The 27,425-nt window shown below is 34.9% G+C and overlaps 1 protein-coding gene across 2 annotated transcripts in view; it reads right to left on the minus strand.

Annotated features, from left to right (window-relative positions):
* Positions 1–11,214: 11,214 nt before the first annotated feature.
* Positions 11,215–27,425, minus strand: part of LOC106641867 (uncharacterized) — a 105,748-nt gene continuing 89,537 nt past the window's right edge. The window contains exon 12 of one of the 2 annotated variants that reach the window (XM_089597546.1): positions 11,215–13,199. In XM_089597546.1, coding sequence (XP_089453672.1) covers positions 12,976–13,199 — 224 coding nt within the window. In that variant the 3' untranslated portion in view covers positions 11,215–12,975. The remainder of the gene's footprint in view (positions 13,200–27,425) is intronic. The other variant, XM_089597547.1, reaches the window with a different exon arrangement.

Below are 27,425 nucleotides of genomic sequence, written 5' to 3' on the forward strand. Positions count from 1 at the left end.
TGTCGGATACATGATGTTTTGTTTTGCAATTAATACATGGCCTATTTTTGCACTATCGACTGCTAATTATAAATGAAATACAGTGGTCTTATTGTCCGACAATTTTTCTGCTGCGTTTTTTGTGGCCGACAACTCAAATACGTCGTGTAGGAGTGGTTTTGTTTTGTGATAAATACATATCTGATTTTGATATTTTTCAATTGTAACTGAAGCATGTATTGCGCCAATGTTTGTGTCCGACAACTTCTCTGCTGCAAAATTGTTCAAATGTAAAATGTGCTATTCCACTTAAAGTTTAAATATTTACTGTTATCAGACATATATTCGCGACCCCCACATCACAGAGACCTTATGCAATGGGGGTCGTGAATATATGCCCGTCAGTCGTACATATCCAAGTATATGTTTTGGCGCTTTCAGACATATGTACATACACAATGTAACATTCGCCTTTCCCCAGTGTATCGTTGTCGACACCTTACCAGAAACATCAGATGCTCATATGCCGTGAATATAGATGTGTACGTTTACCGCTGTTTCATGGAATCAAACCTTGAGGTTATATTCAAAGCATATATTTCGAAACACACGTGTAAAGGAATATTAATTTATCGAGTGTAAAGGAGTCTTAAAGTATTGGGAAAAAAAATACAGAAAATATCCCTAGAGTTTTATAAAAATAATGTACATTAAAAATATTATATATCTAAGAACCATAACGAATTTTCCGGAAAGTATTGAAGCGTTTAAATTATTTTGAAAGTACTTAATAATGAAATGCATAAAAAAATCACAATACTACACGTAAAATAATTCAGTGTAACATAGTGATTTTATTGAACATTTTTAAATTGTAAGTAATAAATGTTTTTTAATTTAAATACACAATAAATGAATTTCTTGTTTTTCAATGAAATGTAAGGACAAGAAATTAGAAATTCCCGCCGGAGCATTTTTGGAAAAAAGATCTAACGTCGTATGCGACGTGCGATTCTTTCTCATGAAAACAACTACCGAAGGAGATTCCTGAGAGACCGCCAAAATTCTACATATATTCATAGTACTGAATGGGCCACGTGGCTAGAAAATTGATTGTCTAGTTATATTACATTTCACGGCATGGAATGTTTTCTGTGTAATTTTTTGCGGAGTTCTTCCGATCGGCCTCCGAAAAGAGAGGAAGTGAAAAGTTTTTCAAAGGAGATATGGAAGCAGTGCCAAATATTTCTTACATCACGCAAACATTTTAATCATAAGTACAATGAAGTAGAATTACCAAACAGTTGGGATGACACGATCGTCGGCTACCATTCGTCCTGCTACAAGGAGTTTAATGTCAAAAAGAAATATTTAACTTGGGAAAGGTAATATAAGTGTGTATAATGAATTCAATTAAGTATGACTACTGTTACTCACTCAGTTCAATGCCTTCATTGACATATAATATTAACGAGTCATGATTGTATCACTGTTAAATAAATTTTACGTTTTGTTACCACTTACAATTGTGTTTGCCTTTTACAGCTTCGAGTTACCCACAACGTCAACTCAGCCAATACCTGCCAGTACTCTCGATTCGTCGACCTCGTCCGCATCCTTCGCTGTTGGCTATGATACTGCACCGTTAACGTCATCGTTAGTTCCGATACCAATTTTTAGCACCATCGCGGGAAAAGGTTATATCATAATAATTTTGCGTAATTTTACAGTTCCTTCGCTTTTGGGGAAGGTGAGCACCATTCGACGGTACCGGAGTCACATGACTGTCAGGCCAGAGTCTCCCTGTAAGTTATTGTTGCAAGTTACCTTTACTTACTTATATTATATTACCTTCAATTCATACGACCCACATTCTTTATAATTACGTTTGTTTCTTTTTAAACAGATCAGCTGGCGATGAGACAAACAACGATGACAACACTGACGAACCAGACGATGTCACAGATTCGGCGGTTGAGAGTTTTAACGACGATGCCAGTGCCAAAGTGTGCTTCATTTGCGACAAAGTTTGCATCACCCGTAAGAGAAGAAAATTTTACTGTCGCATCATTAAAAATAAGTCTGCATGTTTGGAAACACTTAAAAAAATACGCTACGGAATTAAACAACACAGTACTTTTAAACAAAATCCAAAAGGAAAACCAGGACGTCGATGGCACCTTAACGTACCACACTCATTGCCACTTCGAGTATCATGCAAAACAGCAAGTAGAGCGCAACCGGCCTCCAAACTCGAATTGGTCTACAAAACGTGACGCCCACAAGGAAGCCCGTGAATTCCTCACACATTACGTCGAAGTTGAAGTTCTGCAGCGAATGCGTGTCATTTCTCTCACGCACCTCCGAAATTGTTTTACACAATTTCTGTGTGAGCTGTATGCTCAGGAGAATGTCGAGTGCACGACCTTTAGCACTTCAACTGTAAAGCAACACGTAGCCGACCAATTAAAAAAATAAATAAAATTTATCGAGGTAGGACGAAAATTGTACGTGGTTTCGTCAACAATGGATGTGGAGACTATGAAAGATGAAGAAATCCGCAGTCTTATCTTTGAGCAAGAGGCTATTGAATTCGCTGTAAAATACCGTGCGAACATTCTAAAAATGAAGAAAAACGATTTACCCGATCATGTTGACAGTGAAAGTTTGGTAAAGGGTGAGTGCGATATCCCACGGTGGTTACTTTCTTTTTGGCAAGTCGTCTTAAGTGGCGTTGGTAAGAAAGCTGATAGCCGCGTGGATAGATTATCATCCTGCTTTGCACAAAATTCTATTTATTCTGTTACCCGTGGTAGGATAAAAACTAGTAAACACATTGTGCTGGGAATCGGAATAAAAAGTATTACTGGCAGTGAAAAAGCTGTCAATATTTTGAGTCGCCTGGGCTACTGCCTTAGTTACTCAAGCATTATTGAACTAGAAACCTCGGCAGCATACACTTGTGCCTCAACCCGGAATTTATGCCCATCGGAGCTGTACCCCACGTCAGTAGTATCGTCAGGAGTTGCCTGGGACAATTTCGACCGCTTCGTGGAAAGTTCTGGCAAGCAAACTGCTGGTAAAGAATCCTTACATGATACTGTGGGGATTATGTATCAAAGTACGCCAACACAAGATCAAATGCATATGATACAGAGAACTGTTGATCCCTCTCGTTTATTAAACGCTGACGTCTTCGACGTACGAAACGAGTTTGGACGGAAAAAGAGATCTTTTGAACCAGATCAGGTGGAAGATTTTCTTGCTGCAAAGCAACTTCGTCTCGATTTCTCTGAAAGTGGCTTGGAGGTACAATGCAGTCCACAGAATCTAGTTATGTACAAGCACATTCAATTTGGTTGGTTACTGTCTCATGTGCTGCGGATCGACAATACGCCCATGTGGGTGGGCTATCATGCAAAACTATTAGATGATAACAGTTGTATTCAAAAAATCGGTTATCTTACTCAAATAAATCATTCACCTACGGATCCAGCGGTTGTAAAGGAAACTCTGCTCAGAAGTTTGCGCATCGCGGAAGAATGTGGTAAAACACATTATAGCGTAACGTTTGACCTGGCTATGGCAAAAATTGCTTTACGAATACAAAGCGCAGAGAATAAATTTGCAAAACTTTTTGTTTATTTGGGACCTTTTCACATCATGATGTCGTATCACAAAGCAATTGGCAAATTTATTAGCGGTAGCGGATTAACAGATGTGTTAAATGACAGCGAAATCTTAGCAAGAGGCTCTCTCAACACTTTCATAACTGGCAAGCATTTTAACCAGTGCCAGAAAATTCACCCTCTGCTGTCTCTCGCCCTACAAATTCTTCATTTTCAATATTTCTTGCAGCACGAAAATCAAGATGTTACCGATTTAGATAGCGTACAATTAGGTTTACTGAAATTTAACAATGAAAAAGCAGAAAAACCTGCGCTCGATGATGCGAATACTGTTTAGTTGTTTCAGAAATATGACAGTTTCAAAACTGACACTCTCAATGGCGTTCATGGAAAGACGCCACAGATATATCTCATGTACGTAAAGCTTGTAGATTACTATTTGCTAATAGAATACAGCATTCGTACTGGTGACTTTGACATGTACATGTACGTTTTGTCTAAGATTGTGTGTGTCTTCTTCTCCATAAACCATCAAAACTACGCACGATATTTGACAGTATATTTGGATAGATTAAAAAACATCGAGACCAGTCACCCAGGCTTGAGGGTGGATTGTGGAGATTGTTTTTTGGGTGTAAAGAGAACTAGTAAATCATTTTCCAGAATATCAACCGATCTCACCTTGGAACAAACAGTGAATGCTGATGCTGCTTCTAAAGCTTCTGGTATTATAAATCTTACCGACTCTTTTTTTGCACGATTAAAATGGGCAGTAACGCACTCATTGCGCACGAGCGTTACGTCAGAACTTGTGAATTTCTGCGATTTACGGAAATCTGATGATGTCACTAATGACCTAAGACCATCTGTCATTAAAAACTGGTCTAAAAAATTAGATGACATACTCTTATTCATGCAGCAGTGTACAAATCCATTCTCGTCAGATTTGTCGGAAAACCAACTATATAATGTAGCAACTGAGCAGTCAGTGTCTGACGAAATCTACCGGTTTTTGTCTAGTATCGAGGTGGAAGGCGAAAAGCAGCGCAAAAATTTCGTGGCGGAGTGTTTGGCGGATCCCGAAAGATTCGATAGGCCCATAGCGAAAAACAAAATAATAAATTTTAGTCAGAAAAACACGAGAAAAGTCAAAGTCAACGGCCAAGTAAAAGAAGTAAAAATACAGCGAGATGTTTTTGGTAGGTTACTGCATGCTTCTTTGCAGAGCAATGTAGAAATACAAAAAGCTTTGGCATATCCACTAGAACCGATATCTTTTTCATTCTGTCACTATGATGGTAATATTTGTAAAACTCGAAAATCGGTCGTGACAACTGAATTACAGGGAAAACAACTGGATGCAGCCCCGATTCCAGAAGCTGATATACACATCTATGACGGATTTTACTTATTACACACCTTTAAAAACGTCCCTAGCAGTTATGAAAAAATTTCCGAGTATATTTTCAAGTGTTTAACTATCAATAAAAAAGAAGTTTATTTTGTTTTTGATAGATACAGCACACCAAGTATCAAAGATTATGAGCATCGTCTGAGAGGTGATGATGAGTTTTGCTATGACATTCGCCGAGCAAATAAACGACCAGCCGAGTTTAATAAATTGCTGCGAAGCTCGAGTTTCAAAGAAAAATTGGTAGAATTCCTCATAGACGATTGGACAAGCGATCGGTTTAGCTTGTTGTGTGCAAATACGATCGTCAAATTAAACTTCGATAAGTGCTATGTTTATGAATCAATTGACGGTAGGATGAAAAGAAGGATTGATTATGACTTGACATGCTATCACGAGGAAGCAGACACTAAAATAGTTTATCACATCTGCCAACTTCAAGCGAATTTTCGTGTGACAGTTCACTGCACCGACTCTGACATACCCGTTATAATGGTCTCGAATTTCCAGTTTCGTAAAAGTGAGACGGAAGTGCTCATCAATATGAGCAGCGGAACAAAAAAAGTATATTTAAATATTTATAAAATCCATACTGAGCTGGGCAATGAATTTCCCAGAGCACTTGCCGTATGTCATATATTTACAGGGAATGACTATAACCCGTCATTTTATCGCAAAGGAAAGAAGAAAGCATTTAATATTTTAAAACAAAATTTAAAATACCAAGAGACGTTTGTAAGCCTCATTCAAAGCTCGCCAACAGAAATTAATATTACTAGTGAAATTTTCAAGTCCATACACAAGTTTGTATGTCAGATGTATGCTTTGAAATCGGCTGACGTTAACACAGGCCGATACGAGCTGTTTGTAAAAGGATATAAAATTAGGAGTCAGGACGAGAGAGTTATCAAAAAAGCCGTTGTTGGATACGATGCATCCTGTTTACCACCAACTAAAGAGGAGTTACTTCAGCAGGTGAAGAGAACTATATATATATAGCCAGCGTATGGTGCAATGCCCATATGAAAACGCCAACTGAAAAGAGACCGGAGGACTGCGGCTGGACGCTGATAAATGAGCGGTACGAATTTCTTTGGTTTGATGGCCCGATAAGTCCGACTTTTCACAACATATCAGCAAGTACATCCGGTCAGTAGAATCTCAAATATGTTGAACCGTCATAATATACACAAAATACATTTTTGAACAAATTGTTTATTTACCTAGGTGCTGATGATGACAGTGAAGAGGAGATTCAAAGTTCCGTGGAGACTGAGGCGAGCGACGACGACGAGCAAGAAAATAATTGGGATAATGATGAAATGTAATTGAGTTCTATTTGGCACTTTAATTATATTATTATTTGCAACAGCTGCTCTGTATTGTCACAACAAAAAATGAATTGTCATAAGCAATTATAAAATAAACTATTAAAATTGTATGAATTGAATTCCACGATTTTTTCGCCCCCTCTTAGACCTTGGTACATTATTTTTGTCCGACTGACTTCAAGAATCAGTTTTTATGTCGGACAATGCTGTTTCTTACATGTATTGATAATATATACTGTGTGCTTTTCTTGTCCGACATGTATTTATCACAAAACAAAACCACACCTACACGACGTATTTGAGTTGTCGGCCACAAAAAACGCAGCAGAAAAATTGTCGGACAATAAGACCACTGTATTTCATTTATAATTAGCAGTCGATAGTGCAAAAATAGGCCATGTATTAATTGCAAAACAAAACATCATGTATCCGACATCTTTGATTTGGTGGACAAGCTATTCGCAGCAGAATTTTTGTCGGACACAAACGTTTTCGAACTTGTAAGTAAATTATGTGTCTAATGTGTTAAAATAGAATATGTATTCGTTGCAAAAGAAGAAATCACCTATTCGACACACTTTACGCGTTCTACTGCCAAAAAGCAGCACTTTCGGACATAAGTGTAATGAGAAAGTTTGGTAGACTCTTTAAAATGAAGCTGCTAACGAAAATTTAGATATGTATTAATCATAAAAAAATTTAGGTGGCGTACTGGGGACTAAAACATGAAGTGGCGGGTGTCGGTACAATATACGTAAAAAAGCTGGTCGATGGGAAGTGGCTATTCTGCATAATCATGGTTACGCATAATATATTCTACATAGACAAATAATTATTCAACATAATTTTATTCGACGCAAATGTATTCTGCATAATACATTAAGCATGACAAAAGTTCGACACAAGTACTTAAAACATAGAGTACAAATATTATGAAGAAAGAGAGTATGTTTAATAATATGCTAAATGATGAATATGCGAATGTAGAAATGTGAAAAGCGGGTATAAAGGATGAAACACATGTTGAATAAGTATCATCAAATGAAGTACTATGTATGAAAAAAACGTGCTGAAAGAGCATGTGTTGAATTGAATGATGATATTCAACATTTTCATAAATTTATTCACATATTAAAAAAAATAATGTTGAATTGTTGACATGTGTAATAAAAATATGTTAAAAACAATTTGGATCAAAATCAAGATTTATAAGTAGCATGTAGAACAGCTGATGAGTTAAACATACGATTGTTTGGCTGACTTTCTACATCGCTTGGTTCTCCATAAGTAAAAAATTTTTTCCACCCATTAAACATGTCAAAATGTAGATACTTTCGACATATTTATTGTTCTACATCGCACTTTTACTTGTGTAGAATCATCAAATGTTAAATAACGGAATGTTTGAATTGCTAGTGTAGAATATGCATGCTCATGTAGGATTTCCGGATGTAGGATTTACCCCCTCTCGCATGAAGGGCGTCTCGAAGATGTTTTGTATGTACCTACCTTTGCCAAAAACCTGTACTCGATGAATGTGGCAACAAAGAAAGGACTTCGTGTTATGTTTGAAGCAGAGATTGTGTTGTTATTATTACCCTCATTTTTGTTATTAACTTATCGTTATCGTGTTGTTATTAACTCTGTCAAATCTTACAGCATGTGTTGTTGTAAATTTACCTAAAGGCAAACATAATTTGATCTTAATATTCAGAATGGTTGATTCTCTATCATTATTGTTGCACATAGCACTTAAACCCTTTTATCAGCTGACATACTTTTACTACAGCAAATATTTTTCGACAGTTTGTAAGCTATAATATTACTCATAGATTCGTTCACTTGACTAGATGCCGAACAACTAAACTTTTTTGCGTTTTTCACGTACTTATCAAATATTTCTCCAAGTTTTATGTGTAAATTTGCATCGGTAAGGATGCACATTTCATACGTAGAATTTACTTTCCTTAAATACCAGTCATCGCATTTTTCATTTTGATTAAACAAATGATCAGTACGTACACAAACAGGATCGTACGTAAATTTGTAAAAAAAAATTCTTATTAATATGTTAGATGTAGAAAATAAATTTTTAATGGGAATAAATCACTAAAAACTGTTGTAGACAAAAAAATTAATTGTTAAAAGAAAAAAAATCCCTAAATATTACACGGTTCCCCTAAAGGCTGTAGAAACATGATATTAAAAACCGTATCACTACACTCATGAGTTCTACGGAAACTTACAATAAGTTTGATAATTCATTTATTTTTTCTACAACTAAGTGTCTTTCTTCACAAGCTGCTCGTCCGCAGCTTACTTTGGCAGCTTCTTCGATAGACTTTCCCACCTGAGATTTGTATTTATTGTAGAGTTTTTTACAGATTACAGGAATATCAACACAAGATAACAACTTTGACAGAGCAGTATAGCCTGAGCCAGAATGGATTGCGCCTGTAAAAAGTAATACTCACAATAGTTAGCTTGAGACAAATAATTTCAAGTAGTGCAGTAAGTTGTTTTAAAATAATTACGAAGTACGACAGACGTGTTTGTGTTTAAAAAAATTTTTCTATCAGTTTTACGAAAAATACTTGTCTGAATTTTATTATTGTTTTTACATTTTTCACAAACAGAAAAAGTACTGTGTCAACCAATGCGAGATTCACTCAATTGTTACCAGATCTAAAATACCTTAACAGGTGAAGAATTTTAATAATCGAATAAATTCTTTCAAATTAACAATTCAATGACAACTAGGTATATAATTCTTTCGAGGTGCTCTTTTCGATTGCGAATTTTTTTTTGCAGATGATATTGCAACAAGTGCCTTTTTCTTTTTTTCCTCTCTTTTAATAACATTAAAATCTCCTCTTGAATTTTTATATTGATGTTTCCACATTTTTTCAAATGAATAATTCACAAGAACTAACAAATTAGAAAAGTTGCCGTCACATGTCACCTGTTGCACCTACCGGCATCTGAAGGTTATAAACACAGTATACATATAGTAAATACAACATTCAATCTGACTTTTTTCGATCGACAAATGCGAGGTTACCAGATCATTTACTTTAGTCACATAAATGAACACAGATATGACACATACATAGCACCACAGCTATATGTGTATGGTAGTGGCTCTCAACGATTAGCACAAGCTTCTCGTATTGTTTAAGCATATTTGATATTGATAAAAAATAATTTAAGTCTCAATACTAACGTAGCAACACTTTTCATCACAAATGACTTAATTACTTGCGTTTCATTAAAACTAGCACAACATTAACGCAAATGCCATGTTTTGCTAATTGTACTTCGGTTTAATACTACTGTATAAAATAACATTTTCAGTTCTTAGAAAATTTGTTAGAAATGTTTAAAAATTTACTTAGATAATGAGGTACAAAGATTGTAACGCACATTCATTGTATTGATATAAGTCTATTGAATCACTCTCGATCGAAAATCTCAAAGAAAATAATAAATAATTCTACTTTTATTTTGTTTTTACATGATATAAATAATTAATTTTAAGTGTATAAAGATATTGTCTTACACAAATAATTTAAGCACTGTTTCTAAAATTTTTGTACGTTATATTAAATTTTCAAACTGAAGTTATTGTGCGTAAAATTATAGCTACCACTTTAGCTATGCAAATGTGACGAATACATTTTGTTACTTACATACTCTATTGTTTCGCATTGCAGTATGCTAACTACTGTCATTCAATTATTTATAACTGTTTTTATAAAATTTTAAATTAATAAAATTAAATTGACTTTAGTTTAAAAAATATTTCATAGGCCGAATTTTTAGTTTATATTTTTTTAATAATTTCCAATTCTGTTTAAGATAAGTACAACGAGTAATTTATAAAATAAGTATAATGAACTTGATACCTGCAGAAAAGTTTGTATACCATGTAGAGTGATACAATTAGCTTTTTGACCCCTGATTTTCAAGTAAATGCTGATTAAAAAAAAAAAAAAAAAATTTAGTACTCACTTGGTAATCGTATTCAAAAAAAGATTGCAATACTTTTTAACAGCTGAAAATGTCAGTAAAGGCCAAAAAAAAATTGTAAAAATGGCAAAAACAAGTTTTGCGTGTATGGACGAAAAACTACAGACTGTTCAAAATACAAATTTTAGATAAAAAATATGCACAATTTTAAAACAAAAAAAATGCAACCAGCAGAATTAAAATTGGTTGAGATTAATTAAAATTTCGAAAAAATGGCCAAAAATGACAGTTTTTTGCAATTTGCAAATAACTCTTGTTCTAATGAATATTAAGAGCCGAAATTTAGAGAGAAGGTAGGTATTATAGCTTCCAACATGTACACCAAATTTTAGAAAGATCGGTGGTAAACTTTTGCCGAACCGCTAAAAAAAGTGAAAAAAGATCCTTTCGAAAAATGGCCATGAAAAAGTAAATTAACGTAAATTTTACAAAAAGGCCTTGGTTTCTCTAGAATTACTTTACATTATGCTGGAATTCTGTTTTATGAAACCTCCAGTAAGTATTAAGTGCTGTGGAGCGCCGCTGAAGGCGCGCCCCACTACTCGGCCAGCTGAAAAATACTGTTTTTTAAACCGATTTTATTAACCAATTTTAATTCTGCGGATCAAATTTTTTTCGTCTTGAAATTGTGCATCTTTTTTATCTCAAACTTTTTTTTGTACAGTCTGTAGCTTTTCATCTAGACGCAAAAAACCTGTTTTTGCCATTTTTACCATTTTTTGGGGGCCTTTACTGACATTTTCAGCTGTTAAAAAGTACTACAATCTTTTTTGAATACGATTTCGTAGCGAGTACAATTTTTTTTATTTTTATTTTATTTATTTTTTTTTTTCTTCACCAGAATTTCCTGGACTAATTCTATCACTCTAATGTGAGATAAGTAGTAGAGAAGCAGATTCGTAATTAAGTAATAGCATGTTCAAATTTTTATCTACATTTCGTTAAATTTGTGTAAACTGAGTAAAAAGAACTTAACTTGATACATATGATGATTTTATTACTGTATGAGTTGTAAAAGTTTGAAAAAATGAGTATTTACGAAAAAGAAGACTGGATGAATTGTGAGTGTTTTGAATTTGACACCAGTTCTTAAACCTACTTGCAATATTACGAGTCCTCTTATGAAGACGAGTACAACTTAAATTTTCCATTTTAAAATAACATTAACACTTATGCATTGTCCTGGTTTTTAATTAAGTAATTTTTTTTTAGTTTTTCGAATTGAAAATTATAATTTAATTTTTCAAGTCCAATTATTTAAGAATTATATATTTTTATTATTATACATTATTGAAAAATTTTTTTTTTATACATTCAGAATCATGCAATAATATCTGAAGTAAGGCCACACTGAATTATTTTTGTTCATTAATGAGTTAAAACGATATATATATATTGTGTACATATGAAACATTCCACATTTACAGAGATGAAAAAATTTTAATTTTTTTTATTTTTCAGGTGTAAGTAGTACTTTATGAGAGTACATTACTGTAATTTTTTCAGATTTTTTGACCAATACCACAGTCATAAGTGACTGTTACAAATTTCAAATTTTTTGTTAGACCGTCAAGTACTGAATTCCAGAGGAAAAATTATGATGGTAAAAAGAAAAATGAATAATATATATTTTGTTAACATGTTTTCTGTAGAATAAGATATGCACATTTTTGAAAATCTCAAGGTTAGTTTCACCCATATTTTTTTTAAATTTAAAGTTAATCATGAGTTCTACGAAAAAAGTAACACATTTTCAAAAATTTTGTTCATAACTAAATATTTATACATGAAATAGTATATTACGTACCGGTATACTCTTCCAGATGTGAGTTGCCACCCAAACCGAAGGCGAGAGATGATGCCATACTCTCATCCCGAGGCTCGATCCAATTTTTCTCTCTTCCTTTGCCGGAAGTACGATGTTTTTCCGGTATATCAGGGAGAAAAATGCAACATGACCTCTCCAGTATAAATTGCATTTACTGCTTATAAGTAAGAGTATTTTGACATCCTTTGCGAGGCAACCATGCAGATGATGTAAAACTACTTTTTTTATGAGCAGTACATGCGATTTTTTATCTGGGAGGAATACTGCATTTTGCTTCCTGAAAACAGGGAAAACAAAGATGTACTTTCGGTTAGGGTATGAGAAAAAACAATTTTTGTCCCGCAATAAAAGCTCTAAAGATACATCAAATATACATATTTTACTTGGAAAAAAATGCTAATGAGGATTTTTTTTTTCGTCAGCATAATCTTTCCTCGAAAATTTATAAGTTGGCGGTCGAAAAAAAATTCTAAATTTTTTACTATGACTGATAGCAGTGGTGTTGGTCAAAATTTAATAAAATTACCCTAATATTCTTTCATGGAGTACGATCTACACCCGAAGTTTAAAGAGAAACATTATTTGTCTCCGTTTACGAGGGATGCTCCATGTATACATATATTTACACACATGCACGCGCGTGCGCGCGCACACACACACACATTCTTTTATAATAATGACTTCTGGTTAGTACAATTTGTATTATTTCGTACACATGCTTTCAATCCAATAAAAGTGTTCTTAGTACATACTTAACTTCCTCAAATGCTACAAGTTTGAAATAACACTCACACTTTGAGACAGATCAACTTGTCCCTTTAATACTCTTTGTTGTAATTTTTTACAGAATATTTTAGCCATTAGCCTGTTGCGTCGTGTTTCCTTTTGCAGCTGCTGTTGTAGCCGTTTGGCTCGAATTTCGGGTAGTTGACAGTAACGTTTCCTGAGCCTTACTTTAATTTCATTATCCGTTAGTTTTTTGTGTGGACACTCTGGAAAAATAGAGCAAGTGTCTTAATTAATACCAAAAAGTAACTTTTTGCATTTATAGCACGACTGCTACGATTTTCCACCAGAGTAAAAAAATTTATAATTCTTGTAATATAACGTCGTAAACGTGTAAAAATACAAGTACTCAGTAGTCATATCTACTTTTTACAAATATGTTATTCTCTTAAGATCGCTCATCACAAAATCAAAATACTTTAAGTATGTATGTACCTTGCAGGAATAACACTCGAATATTAACTGAATCATCTCGCAAAGCTTCAAACCATGTTGCCAGGCAATTTTCTCAAGACGAATCACTTAAAAATTTCATGTTTAAGGTAAAAGTACTAGTTACTGGCCACTTAGTAGCTGTTATTAAAAGAACATCATATATTTTAAACAGCTTTTAAAATTTTATCTTTTGTTAGGTATCATTTAAAAGCTATGAATCTATTTTAGACTATACAATAAATAGAAGTCGTACATCCGACCGCAGGCAATAATTACTTATAATTATCTGAGTATGTCAGATGCTTTAGTATATGGCCACTGAAAAAAAAGGTTGCTTTAGTGGCCCAAATTTAGCAGCCAGTAACTGTGCCAAGGTTTCTTGCAAAAGGCCATTCAATCTTAATAATATTTGATTAAATATCTTCCAAATTATACTTTGACTTTTATGATAAAACTAGGTAATAAAAAAACAAATAATGAGCTTTTCAATGACATCAAGAAAATGTAGGTCTGCTAGGAAATATTGTATAATATTTTATTAATTAGGTGACTCTTAATGAAAAAAAAACAGGTTACTTGAAGCGTGGCAACTTCATAACTCGATACGTTTGGGTGTGATAGTCTGATGTCACGTAAATAGGTAGTACAGGTGTGATGAGCCACCTTAAATTGAAACCTAACATTCTTATTATTTTCTGTACATTCAATTTTGGTTTGAAAAATTTAATATTTATGAGATTTACATATAATCCATACATAAGATCCTAAAACATTTCAGAAATATAACTAAAATTTTTTTTGGCTTTCAAACGCAACTGATTTTTAAATATATGGGATTAAGGACTGCAACATCCAAAGACTCATTTTACCTCGGACATGAGGCGTACACTGAGACTGAATGGGCCTGTACATTTCTTATGGGTGCCTTGAATTTAACGTAGGTAGAAATAACAGAGATGTATGATCCTTTTAAGAAATAGGAAATGAAATATTGCAAAACAAACGTCTTTCAAATCTTTATTATTAACTGCTATTACAAAAAATTATTAAGTTATCAACATTTTCATTCACTAACAAAATGATCCGTTCCGTGCACATAAATTATAATGGAATTGGTTGATTGGAACAATTGTTGAAATCTCAAATTACAGATTGAAATCTGAATAATATTGTACATGTATTGAGTTATTTTTATTACAATACCTATTGGTTAATTTATTATACTTAGTATTGACATAACAACAAACTTTGGCACATATACATTTCTTGTTGAAATAACTTTGTTACTTTAAATCACAGATTCGACTCTTCGTGTTAATTTATAGTGATTCATAAAATGTTTTCATTGTAAAATTTTTTTCATCATACTCTGACGGGAAGTTCGCATTCCCGTCCTGATTTAAGGCCGGGGAGTTTGGCATTCTTGACCAGGACGAGAACTTTTTTGTTGCACGCTAAGGTACCACGCAGCTCTCTCCTAGTTAATTTCTCATGTCAGTCGTCAGCTACTCATGTGTATATAACTATAGTTGACAATGTACTATACTCAGCTGACGAAAGCCAAAACAGTCGGATCATAACCTCAATACTTATGCCGTGCAAATATGTAGATTGCAGAATGTAAAATTAATGATTTTAGCCAGTGAGTAGTGTTATACTCAACAATTGAAAATATTCAAGTACTCAGTCTCTGTACGTCTGAGTACTGAAAGCAATTCTGTGAGTATATGAATGAAGCTTATGTACTTGGTGACATACCTATAGGTCTGTTTTGTTTCCAAGTAGATTTATATACTAACATAATTCCCATAGTGCCGGTATAAAAGATTTTCACATAAATTTTGTGTGTAATCGAATTTCATATAGAATTGAACTACTTCTACGAGCGTGGCTGCTGCATACAGTATCGGAGTCGCTATACAGTGTTTTCTATCTCGCTTGCACTTATTTCTCTAGATATAAACAAATGAATAAGCGTTCACAATGAACGACGGAACGACTGCGTGTTGATTTTATATAAAATTAAAAAACAAATAACTTTATTTGAGTCGCGAACTTCCCGCCGGGTATGAAGAAAAATCGTATACGCCACTCGGCAGCAAAATAGCACATCACCGTCCGCGTATTTGCCATGAATATCCACGTAGACGGGAATGTACTACTTCCCTGCCTTGTGACGTAATATACTATTCATTTGAAATTATTTATAAATTTTAATTGAATTCTTTAGATACATTAACTTTTACAATCATATTCAAGCAAATGCTTAGAAATACGAAACAAAACTTGTAAAATTGTTTTTTTAAGGCAGACAAAAATACTGTAATGGATGATTTTGAAAAGATTGCTGGTTTACTGGCTGTAGCACGTTTATATCATTTGATAATGAAATATTCTGGCTCATTGTCGGAACTGCGGATTCATCAACAAAAACAATGCATAAAATAATGAAGATTCTTGCATCACTTTAATATTTGATGTGTCTTTTAGTACTTTTTTTTTTTTTTTTGCTTTATTTTTGGTTTTGGATGTAGTTTTTTGTTTTTATGTTGCTAAAGTAAGTCAATTTTCATACTGATCTGAAGTAATGGCTGCAGTTTTTCCACGTATACTTCTTTTTTTCGCAACCTAAATACAATAAAATGCTTTGTTATGTAACTTTTTTAAAATATGCAACTCGTTGAAAAAACTTGTGAATACTGGCTTTGCTTAAATGTTTGTATTAGACAATTGATTAAATAATTGATTTAGCTCTTTATTAACAGCTTTCTTTACTGCTCCAATAATCTTGTTTTTAGGAGTAATAATATTACTACGAGTATGAGAAGCATTGCTTGATCGAGAGACTGAACTTTGCCCGTTCATCTCTACTCTTGGGCAAGTATCAATTGATGACAAAGATGCTGCAGTTACTGTTTCTATGCTTGTAATATGCGTGTGTGAAGTATCACTACTGCAGGTTGCAATAACAGGAAAAGGACTCATAATGGCTCTCACGTTAGAGTTTAATTCTTTTGATTGAGCAGCATTTTCTCTATTTGTACCGACAGAGGTTATAGTTTCTATCATAGAGCTTGAAGGTTGGCCAAGAGATACTTTCACGCTTCTGGATGTGCTTCTTGGATAACCCATGGACATAAAAGTTGATTAAGATTTGATTTGAAATACGTGCAAACCAATTACACAATATAGTAGTACTTTTTCGAATCAATGAATTTTTACTTATCATATTTTCGTACAACGCAGTAGTCGGAGTTTCAGTGCTGGCTGGCTGATTAAAGAAAAATCAGCATCACTAAAAATATTTGAATTGAATGGGTACAACTCCATTTTTTGGAAGCTATTAACAGTTGTCTCCATCGAAGAAGATTTTGTAAAAGCAGGTGTGAAAATAGAAAAAATATCTTTGAGTCGAATAGTAGAGTGCGGGAGGTCTCGCGACCTATTTATTAATTTTAGCAGAGTAATAATTGTTTAAAGGCGTCATGCAGAAGACATCAAGAGATTGAAATTTATTCGTGCAATGCAGAGACAAGTAAAGCATCACAACGTCATGATTTTTAGCCAACTTGATAGCCTCCAAATTTTTTATACGCGTTGTATATCCATCGAGTACTTATCAGCGTAACGGATTTGTCCTTACTTGCATTCGAAAATTCAATTAACTTTTTTAGATACTTGGTAAATTTTAGTTCGTCCATCCATCCACTTCCATTGAATATGGCCTATGCATCATCCTGTTTTCCCTCATAATACTTTGGGGTTTCAGTTTTGCGCGGAAAAATTAAAAAAGATGGCCTGTATCTACCAGAGTTAGAAAAACATCTACAAGTAGGGACAGTGGTCCCTTTTTTGCCGAAACTTTACATCCAATTTGGCGTTTCTCTTTCTGAGCAATAATTTTTAAGTATGTCTTTGGATTACATGACGCTCCTGTCTTATCGACGGTATATATATCTTAAGCTTAAAATTCGTACTGTTTTAACAAGTCGTCCAATAAGAGATAAAATGTTCCCACAGTATCTTAATTGAATCCATTGGCTATAGCCAATGAAGTTGGTTCTGGCTTTCGGAGAGAAAGCAAAGGATGTCTTTTTAAAAAACCAATCTTTACCAGCTAATTGGTTGACATCATCAAATCTGTGATTTAATTTTAAGTCGTTTGCATACATGTACACCATTTTTCTGACTTTAAGTGCAGTAATCCTTGCAGTTTTTGTTCATTTAAAAAAATTTGATGACACAGATGTTGAGTTTGCTCCTTATTTAGTACAGCCTTCTGACCTAACACTGGTAAGCAAAATTAAAGTATTATAAATTTCCTGTAGTACTAGAATAACTTCAAAATAAAATAACTACAAAATTTATCAAAAAAAGGTTAATAAATGTAGGTTATTATACAATACATACCTGGTTTTAACGTATATCCATCATTTTTGACAGTTTTCATAGAAATTTTTAGCTTGCTTATCAAATTTTCACGCAATATGTTGAATTTCTTTGCTACGTTTCGGTACTTCTCTCCAGTGGAAACAGCATTTATAGCTTTTCTCATATCTTCGACAGTCTATGATTGCCTATCTGTGTTTTTCTTGTATTTTCTCACGATTTCACTACAAATACTAACTTTTACATCGAAACAGAGTAGGCATCCAAACTAAATCAGATTAAAACGTAAACATATGTATGTATGCATACAAGAGCTATCTACTTTTCTTGGCTCATTCAGCCTCATCTGATTGACCTATATAGCCCCATCAGGATATTTATAAGAATTATTTAGACCATGCAATAATGTATTTAAAGATTTTTGTAAAGGAATCAGCGAAACGGTATGGTGAAAATATAAATACAAGTAACCTGCATGCTTTACTGCATGTAGCTGATGATGTTATCAAGAAATAGTGCACAGTAAACGACATTATTAGTCCCTTTGCGAATGACAGCTTTTTGGGAAAGCTTAGAAAGTGTTTGAAAAGTACATATAAGCCACTCCAACAACTTTGTTATCAAATTGATGAATTAAATCAACCTATATCAGCAGAAAAAATTCCAGGAGAAGTGAAAGTTTTGAGTTAAGTTGTGTTCAAAAATAAAACGGGTGTTCTACAAGTATTGTGAATTAACTTGTAGCAATTCCAATAATGTTGTGCTCTTGAATAATAGTATAATTATCAGAATCCGAAATATTTTTTTACAACATGAAACCTATATGTCAGTGGTAACGAGATTACAGTGGTGGATAGCGCTTTCCAGCATCCTGTAAATTTTAAAGCTTTAAATATGTTTGAAGTAAAAGAAATAGTGATTTAAAAGAATGTGGAAGTCCAGTTATCTGAAGTAAAATTTAAAATGATTTTTTTAAATATCATCGAAGTTGAATCAGATCCTGGGTAACAATTACAATACCACTATTACACATGCATCGACAGCTATAAGATCTGAATATAGTTGATGTGTACAAAGACATTTTTACAAAAAACAAAAAAATTTTAACTTTACTGTGCAATATTGAAATTTTTTAAATATTTAAAAAAATTATTTTTCTATTATTGCATTTTACTTTCACGTCATATTGACACGTACATAAAATTTTGTTTTATCTCTTCAGTACAATTTTGCCCTAATAGTCCATATATTTATATGTTATTGACGAATGTAAACAAAAACATAGTTGTCAGTCATTCCAGTTCATTACGATTAAGTGCCAGTTTAATCTATTACAGTTTTACTTATACAAAGACATAAAGGAGGTAATCTCATGATCATTTTGTCTACTTGTTTATTACTATTTAAACTTTTATTATGTATTTATATTTGTACTAAAAGAATTTAGATGATTTATTATCGTAACCTTACTTTTGAAATATTTACTTATGATAATAATCCGATTTTGGTCGTAACTGAAAATTTAAAAAAATACACATCTCCATTTTACAAAATCTTTATCTTTAAAATAATTACATTCATTTTAGATAGAGTGTATAACTGACAGCGAGCGACTTCATCTTTGTGAAATTCATTGAGACAGAGCTCTTCGAAAATGACGTACATATTGTTGTTCCCGTGGTGTACTTAAACAACCTCCAGCCATCTGGAGTATTTTAAACTAAATATTTAGCTTCTCCATACACTGAAGACAATAAGGGACTAATAGAAGAATTTGTTAAAAAAAAATTACCAATCCCACCAAAACGGAAATCCTACAAATGCAGTATTATTAAATAATGGGGTAAGTGTTCACATTTTAATGAGATCCAAATTGAGAAATAAGCTTAAAAGGTTTCCAATTGTTACAAATTAGCTTCGTACGAAGATAGCGAGGCTTATATGGCTGAAAGATAGATACGCGTTCAAGCAGCTTCGAAGACTTCGAAGAATTTACAAGTCCGACAGTTGGATGATTGCTTAGAACCTTTAGCACCAACCATTATCAGTCAGAGTGATATTTCACAACCGAAGAATACAAATACTAATTCAGCAATTACAAGAACTGGGGTACAAAATCTTTGCAAGTGTAATAACACGTTCATAACAACTTTGAAAGCCAAACGTCGGTATATTACGACCTTGATTTTTTTATAAATGCTGTTAAAAAATGCGATACTTCCAAGTTCTTTTAACTTCATAATGTGATGTTAATTCTTCTTGCTTATCACATAAAACTTTTTATGATCTATGGAATAAGACCAGTAATATTTTATGACTTAAATTCTAACAAAGCCTTGTCATACTTTTCAGATTTTCAAACGGAAAGCATTAAGAATGATAACCAACTCACTGATGAGTGATAATTTATGAGAATTTTATGGATATGTGTATGAGAGGCTTGGAAATAATTTACTTAATCAATAAGCTGCACGTTTGGTAGCCACAGCTGGACCGAAACTGCGCCTACTCACACGCCACAGTCAGGCCATCTTCAGTATCGGCCACCAAAGTCGGCCCACTCTGGGAACCTTTGGAACCAGCTTCAGCCCGCATATGCGCCGAAGATTCAATTTCTGATCGGGTAGCAACACAGAGAGCAGAACACCGAGCAAACGCACCGTTTAGATATATTACACCTAAGTAATACATTGAGCTAGGGAAAAATGAATTTCGGTTTTTCCCAATAGACCGCGTTAAAGTCACATATTATTAGTAATATTTATTCAATGAAGCTATACAATAGCGTATTTGAAAGGTAACAGTCCATAGAATATTGTAGATATAAAAGTAGTGTCATCCGTGTACTGAGGCAAAAGTTATTGCGCTTTGAAAACTGAGACTCCAGAAGGTTATTTTCGTCGTATTTTGCTTTTTTATCTCCAATAATGAAAAAATGCTGCGCAAAATTTATTGAAAATTGTGTAGTGTTTATGGTAATGTTTTTTTAAGTAAACGCCAGTGTCGGAATCGGTTTTTTCGTTTTCGTTCTGAAAATTTCGATGTTAAAAATAAACCTCGCCCTGGTTGGCCAATCGTTGAAAAAGTTGATGAAATTCTTTAAAAAATCGAAGTAGATGGACATATTTCATCTCGCGATGTAGGTATAAAACTAAAAAGCGGCCATAAAATAGTTTTGAAACATTTACGTAAGGCTGGATACCAAAAAAGCTCGATACTTGGGTTCCACATGAACTAACAGAGAGAAATTTATTAAAACGGGTTTCTATTCGTGAATCGCTGTTTAAACGAACTCAAGCTATTTTTGAAACGAATAATTACGAGTGATAAAAAGTGGATCATGTAAGACACTCCTGTGCGAAAAAAATCGTGGCCGAAGCCTGGAGAAGCTTCACAGACGGTTGCAAAGCCTGTATTGACGCCAAGGAAGATGATGCTGAGTATTTGGTGGGACTGGAAAATAATTGTTCATCATAAGCTATTCGAACCTGGTCAAACAATTAATTTGACTCTCTACTGTCAACAACTATTGCGATTACAGCAGGCAATGAAAAAAAATGGCCGGAATTGATCAATTGTAAAGTAGTCGTTTTCCGTCACAACAACGTTAGACCAAATATATCTGCAGTAACTTGGCCAAAAATTGAGAGAGCTTGGCTGGGAAATTTTAATGCATCCTCCATACAGCTCGAATCTTGCCCCGTCCGACTACCATTTGTTTTGGTCTCTGCAGAACTATCTTGGTGATGTAAAGTTGGCTTCAAAAGAGGCTTGTGAAAATAACTTGATTCAGTTTTTGGCCCAGAAACGTTAGAAAGTTCTATAGTGACCAAATTAAGGTTCTATTAGAAAAGTGGCTAAAGATCATCGATCCAAATAGCACGTACATCGTTGATTAGTGTTTGACATTTATATGAATGAATTCACTTTGCAAAACATGAAAAAAACCGAAATGACTTTTTTTTAAAATCCCAATAAAAGCAAAGTCTTAAAAACCGTTGTAATCGCTAATTGCGAACACTACTCAACCGATACTGCTGGAATTTGGAATATCTATTCTTGACACTTTTTAGATTGTTTTCGCATAATTTTTATCTTGAAAAATTAATAACAATAGTAATAAATAAGCTTAAAGTTTTAAAAAAATGTGCTAGCTTTTCAGTTTAGTTCAGTAGAATCCGTTAGGTGGCATCAACGAAAAATCGAAGTGAGTGGGTCTGGTTATAATTTCTCCGAGCAAATTGTCGATTACCATAGCCGTCCGCTGGCAGCACATCAAGAAAACAGTTATTAGTCGTGTAGCTGGGTATTCCGGCTACCTACAATACTTTTATTTAACACATGGAGCAGGAATCTGCACGGCACGGCAAAATGACGTCTAAACACAGTGAAGCAGCACATGCAACCGCGACAGAGCTGTGTGCCCAGGTCACATGCACCATAGTACTGGTATTGCAGACATGAGAGATAGTGAGAGATCTGACACTCTGACCTTCAACTCGCTCTTGCGCATTCAAACGTAGGTGATAGATCGATACCAACCAAACTTGACACGCTGCCGTATCGTGCTAACGCAACGTCAAAAATTGTGTGCCCTATTCACATGTAAAGGAAAGACGTCACGTCACTCTATTTGAATACGTTAGAGCGAGTGAGAGATCAGAATATCGGACCTTTCTCTTCCTCTCCATGTCTGTAATACCAGTTCCATGCTGCATGTGAACAGGGCACACAGTTTTGCCATGGTTGCACGCACTGCTTTACTCTGATTGGGTGTCATTTTGCCGTGCCACACCGATTCCTGCTCTATGTGTTCACATCCTAATGGACAAGTGACTTACGTCGAATGTAATCCTGAAACACCAAGATGAGCAAGTGACACGAAAAAACAGGCTTTATGAACGCGAATATCTTCGGCATAATACCAGAAGACGTCCAGCCAGAGCATAATTTGTTCGAACACTTCAGGGTTTCGTGTCCTTTCTTCCAACCAACCTGCTACTACCAGAACACTTTTTGCTACAACAGCAACCCAGGGAAAACAACCCTAAGGAGTTTGGGCAGTCACATGGCATGGAAATTTCATCAGTCTCCTTCTCAGAGGGTCGTCCCAACGGAGGAGGTATTCGTCAGGTCCACTTTCCTGATCAGCGGTAAGCGGTTGGTGATACGGAGAACGACCCGAAGACGAGATATTCTACGGCCAGGCGTACCTTCCTCGAGCACGATCTACGTACGTTGAGACTCCGAGGGTAATAGTCAAGCTACCCGCAGCAGACTCCATTATTGAGAAGAATAATAAGGAATGACTGATTAGAGCGGCATTGGCTCAGTGGTAAGCGTCCTTGTTACTGATACAACGCAGTTCTAGGGGTCGTGGGTTCGTTCCCGGTGAATGCAGATTTTTTCAAAAACTGTTTTTCATCGAGAAAAGTTCCTATGTAACCCCAGCTGTTTCGGGGCGGGTTTTTCTGTGGAATTTTCCTTCAGAGTAATTCCAGGGTTTGTTTCTTGCCCCACAGGTCTTCGGGTGTGGGTGAATGCGGAACAGTGTTAGGGCTATAGGTAGGGATTAGCGGATCCGATGCCAGTCGTCGGGCAGGAATCGCCGGCATTACCGGCGAGGAGTGGTCCCTGAATCATGGGGCTTCTCCGGGGATGTTAATTAGCCTGAATCCGATGCTTCAGCAGAGAGCGCCGGCTTATCCAGTGAGGAGTGGACGTCCTGGAATATGGAGTCCTCTCCAGGGAAAGGCTACACAGTGACGAGTGGACCCGATACACCATTGGTGCAGAGAGTGTCAGCTTAACTGGCAAGGTGTTCCACCGGAGATACTCACACTGTACCCATAGATTCAGGTATGATATCAGTAAAAGGGTTGGAAATGGGTGTGGCAATACACCCCCACACATAGGTGGTGAGTGGGTGGCCCCGGCGACTAGGCCAATAGGCTGTCGTGGTAACCCGGTAGAAAAAAAAAAAAAAAAAAAAGGAATGACTGTAAGTATCACTACTCCACTGGCCCTTTCAAGGCAATAATAACTCTTAACATTCACTAAACCACCGTTAATCTCATTGGTTCGTTTTAGAGCCGTCTAACTTAAAACTACCTTGCTAACAAATTGCCGAAATATTTTTAGGTGGCCACTATAAAATCAAGTTAGTCATTCACTGGCAGATGTCACAAGCGAGTTGTTCGTCGCGAGGCTGGGAACCCTGGACTCTGACTACAATACATTTCCCTCTCGACTTTAAGCATTTAACCAGGAATTATCGTTTCTCTCTAACGCCTGCACTGGGTTAACCTAACAATGAAGCTATAAAGAAGAAATAAACTTGAGCAAATGGGACAGCCTCCAACAGATAAGCGTCACGAACTAATCTTCCCACGTTGGATCACCACAACAACTGAGCTCTGCGAAAAAAGAAGGTGCTTTGGACATCAACGTCGTCAGTGTAACACCAGGAGACGTTGGGAAAGAGCACTACAACTAGCTCCAACGCTTCAGAACATTATGATTTTCTTCTCGATCAGTTAGGTTAATAATAATGCTATAACAGCAGGCCCATATAGGTATTCAGGCAGTCATGTTTTCTGGAAACTTTAGTCAAGAAAGAGTTTAGCTAATCAGCCCTTTTCAGAGTCATCGAATGTCGAACTAACTTGCTAACAAATATAATACGACTTCCAGCATCATCATTGTTACATTATATTCAGTCATATCGAATTTATCAATTACATGAGCAATATAGGACTTTTGATTAATAAATAAGATTTTTTTTTCTCACACGCTCTGTTTCTAGAGTGACAAAATACTCGGCATCATCGACTGTAATATTAAAATTATCCTTCAACTTAGACAAAATGAAACGAAGCATTTCACTGGATTTACATTCCAAGTAACATCATCGTCAACAAATAACGCTAAAAATACCTTGCAATCATTGCATTTACCTACAAAAATACATTGATCGACTTTACTTTCAACAAAATTAAGTTAAAAAAAAAATCTCAAATTTAGTGTTCCAGCATCTTGGTGATTGTTTAAGCCCATATAATGACTTACGCAACTGACAAACTACACCACTACTGGTAATTTTTTTAGAGGCTATATTGCTCACTTTTATACCTTCTGGCACTTTCATGTATATTTTTTCGTGGAGATCTTCGTATAAAATGCTGACTTGAAGTTAAAGGTGATAGCTTCTAAATCCTCCTGTACTACGTAAGCAAGGAGTACTCGCAAAGAGTCACCGTCATACCTCACAACCGGTGAAAAGGTTTTTGTAAAATCTTGCCCCTCATGCTGCAGAAAACCTCTGGCACAGAGACGAGTTTTGAACACAGGTACATCAATCTCACTTCCAGGGTTTACTTTAAATATCCACTTGGAGACTATTGTTTCTGTTACGTACATGGTGGCTGATACACAGCAACACTCACCTCGTACCTATTTGGTCTGTTCAGTTTGACTGTCACGTCACTGCATGCTAAATGATACCTCCTCACGGACTGTTGGAGCTTCTTTTTCTTCTTGTTCCTCTAGTATTTCTGGTTGATGATCCGGTAGGTCCTCGATTCGTTGATTATTTTCCTGATTTGGTGTTGTATTCTTTGGCAACGACAAGTAATCATTATGATCATCAGACATTTGCACTTTTTTTGAAGCAGGATCATAAAGCCAATAATTACTCCGGTTTTTCTCGTACTACACCATTATAACCTTCTTAGCATTGGAATCCAACTTTTTGGTTAGTTGCTTCGGAACATTAATAAATGCAGCCAAAAATCCTGACGTGACTTAAATTGGTCTTCTTTTTGAAGTATTCTTCATATGCTGTTTTGTCTTTATTCAATGGGCTGACAGACGTTCTGTTTAGCAGATACAAAACAGTACTTACTGCCTCAGCTCAATGAAAATCTGGCAGATCTCTGGCTTTGAGCAGAAATAAGTAGAGGGATTGCTAACGCCAATGCTAAGATGCAAGACGACTTTTTAGCACAGATCGGGGCGACTAATTGCTAGCCAGCCATCGAACCAGGTGCACATTTTTTGAGAGTGCGAGAATCGTATCGAAATGAGCATATACACGGAAGATTATTGTTACCAGAAAAACAGGTTGTATATGTTAGTACAAGTATTTTCGATACTCTGTACAAGAAAAATGTGTACTGGTACAGGTATATTTGGTACGGTAGTATACTTTAAAGTACCTTATTGAGTATAGGTAAACCTTATGCTTAGTACGTCAAAATCCGATACGTGGTACGGGTTTTTCCTGTACCAGTATAGAAAATTAGTCGGCCAGTGGGAGCATTCAGAATGTCAGTATATATATATATATATATATATATATATATATATATATATATATATATATATATACACATACGTAGCTGTATACTTTTTTTTTTTTCGTCATCGCCCCTTATATATAAGGGGCTCAGACATGGCTATTTTGATACTGTATAGTGTATTTAGCCATACATTGGTTAATTTACGGTATGTGAAACGGTAGGGAAATGGGTAGGTTTAATGAAGCTCAAATTCCACCCAGAAAAAAACCTCATTTATTAATAAATAATTTTTGTCCAGAGTGGAATTTGAACTCCGGCCATCAAGATCTGTAGACAGACACGCTACCGACAAAGCCATCATGTGACTGGGAGCTGTATATATATAAGTATACTTGTAATGAATATTCATCAACATGTTCGGATATATATGTGCATGCATATAATGTATGTGTATTAACTCGCTTATGTGTATTTGTATGGATTGACAATCCCATACATGTATATATATATATATATATATATATATATATATATATATGTATGTATATCTCCACTATATATCCATGGTACAGAAAAATCCTGTATCAAAGCTATTGAAAAACTTGTACTAGTATAGTTATAAAACCGACTAGTCACAGGTTTTTCGGTGATCCAGATAAGTATGTAGAAATGTGAGACTGGTTGCAGAAATCTCAAGACCTGTACGTTATTTTTCTATGCTCATCACTTTTGGTACAGCTTATTCTGGTAACAACAATCTTCCGTGTAAGCGCACATTTTGAAGACACGAGAAAGGGATAAACCGAATGTGTGCCTACGAAGAGAGGAGTGAAAATGTCGACTATAGATATATAGCTGAGCCCACAGCCAAAGCAAGCAACGACGCGAGTTTTTCTTTCTTTTTGACTGTAACCAAGTGTATACTATATATTCAACTGACTCTTGCACTCGCTCTTGCTTCAATGTTATGTATTAATCTTATTTAATTAAATCGCGGAACTAAATGCTCATAATTATATACACAGACTTTTGATTTCACGACATTTCTTATATATTTTTCCCGTACTTTTAATACTCATCTTGAAATCCAGTATTATTTTGAAATAATATTCAGCTTTTTTTAAAATGACAGTTCAGCTATAATCACTAATTTGTTCAGTTTACACATCATAACTGCTATGAAATGTAGGACAAGCTCTGGAGGTTCTCAATGAACATATGTTACTTCGAAAGCATATCCTTGTAACCTTCGGACAGCTAAGATGGTTCAGACATTTTGCGATCTTGGGTTCGGTTCCATATCTTAGC

The sequence above is a fragment of the Copidosoma floridanum genome, unplaced genomic scaffold, assembly GCF_036245765.1.
Source record: "Copidosoma floridanum isolate Cflo_tuat_1 unplaced genomic scaffold, Cflo_Japanese_pri ptg000033l, whole genome shotgun sequence".
Lineage (NCBI taxonomy): Eukaryota > Metazoa > Arthropoda > Insecta > Hymenoptera > Encyrtidae > Copidosoma > Copidosoma floridanum.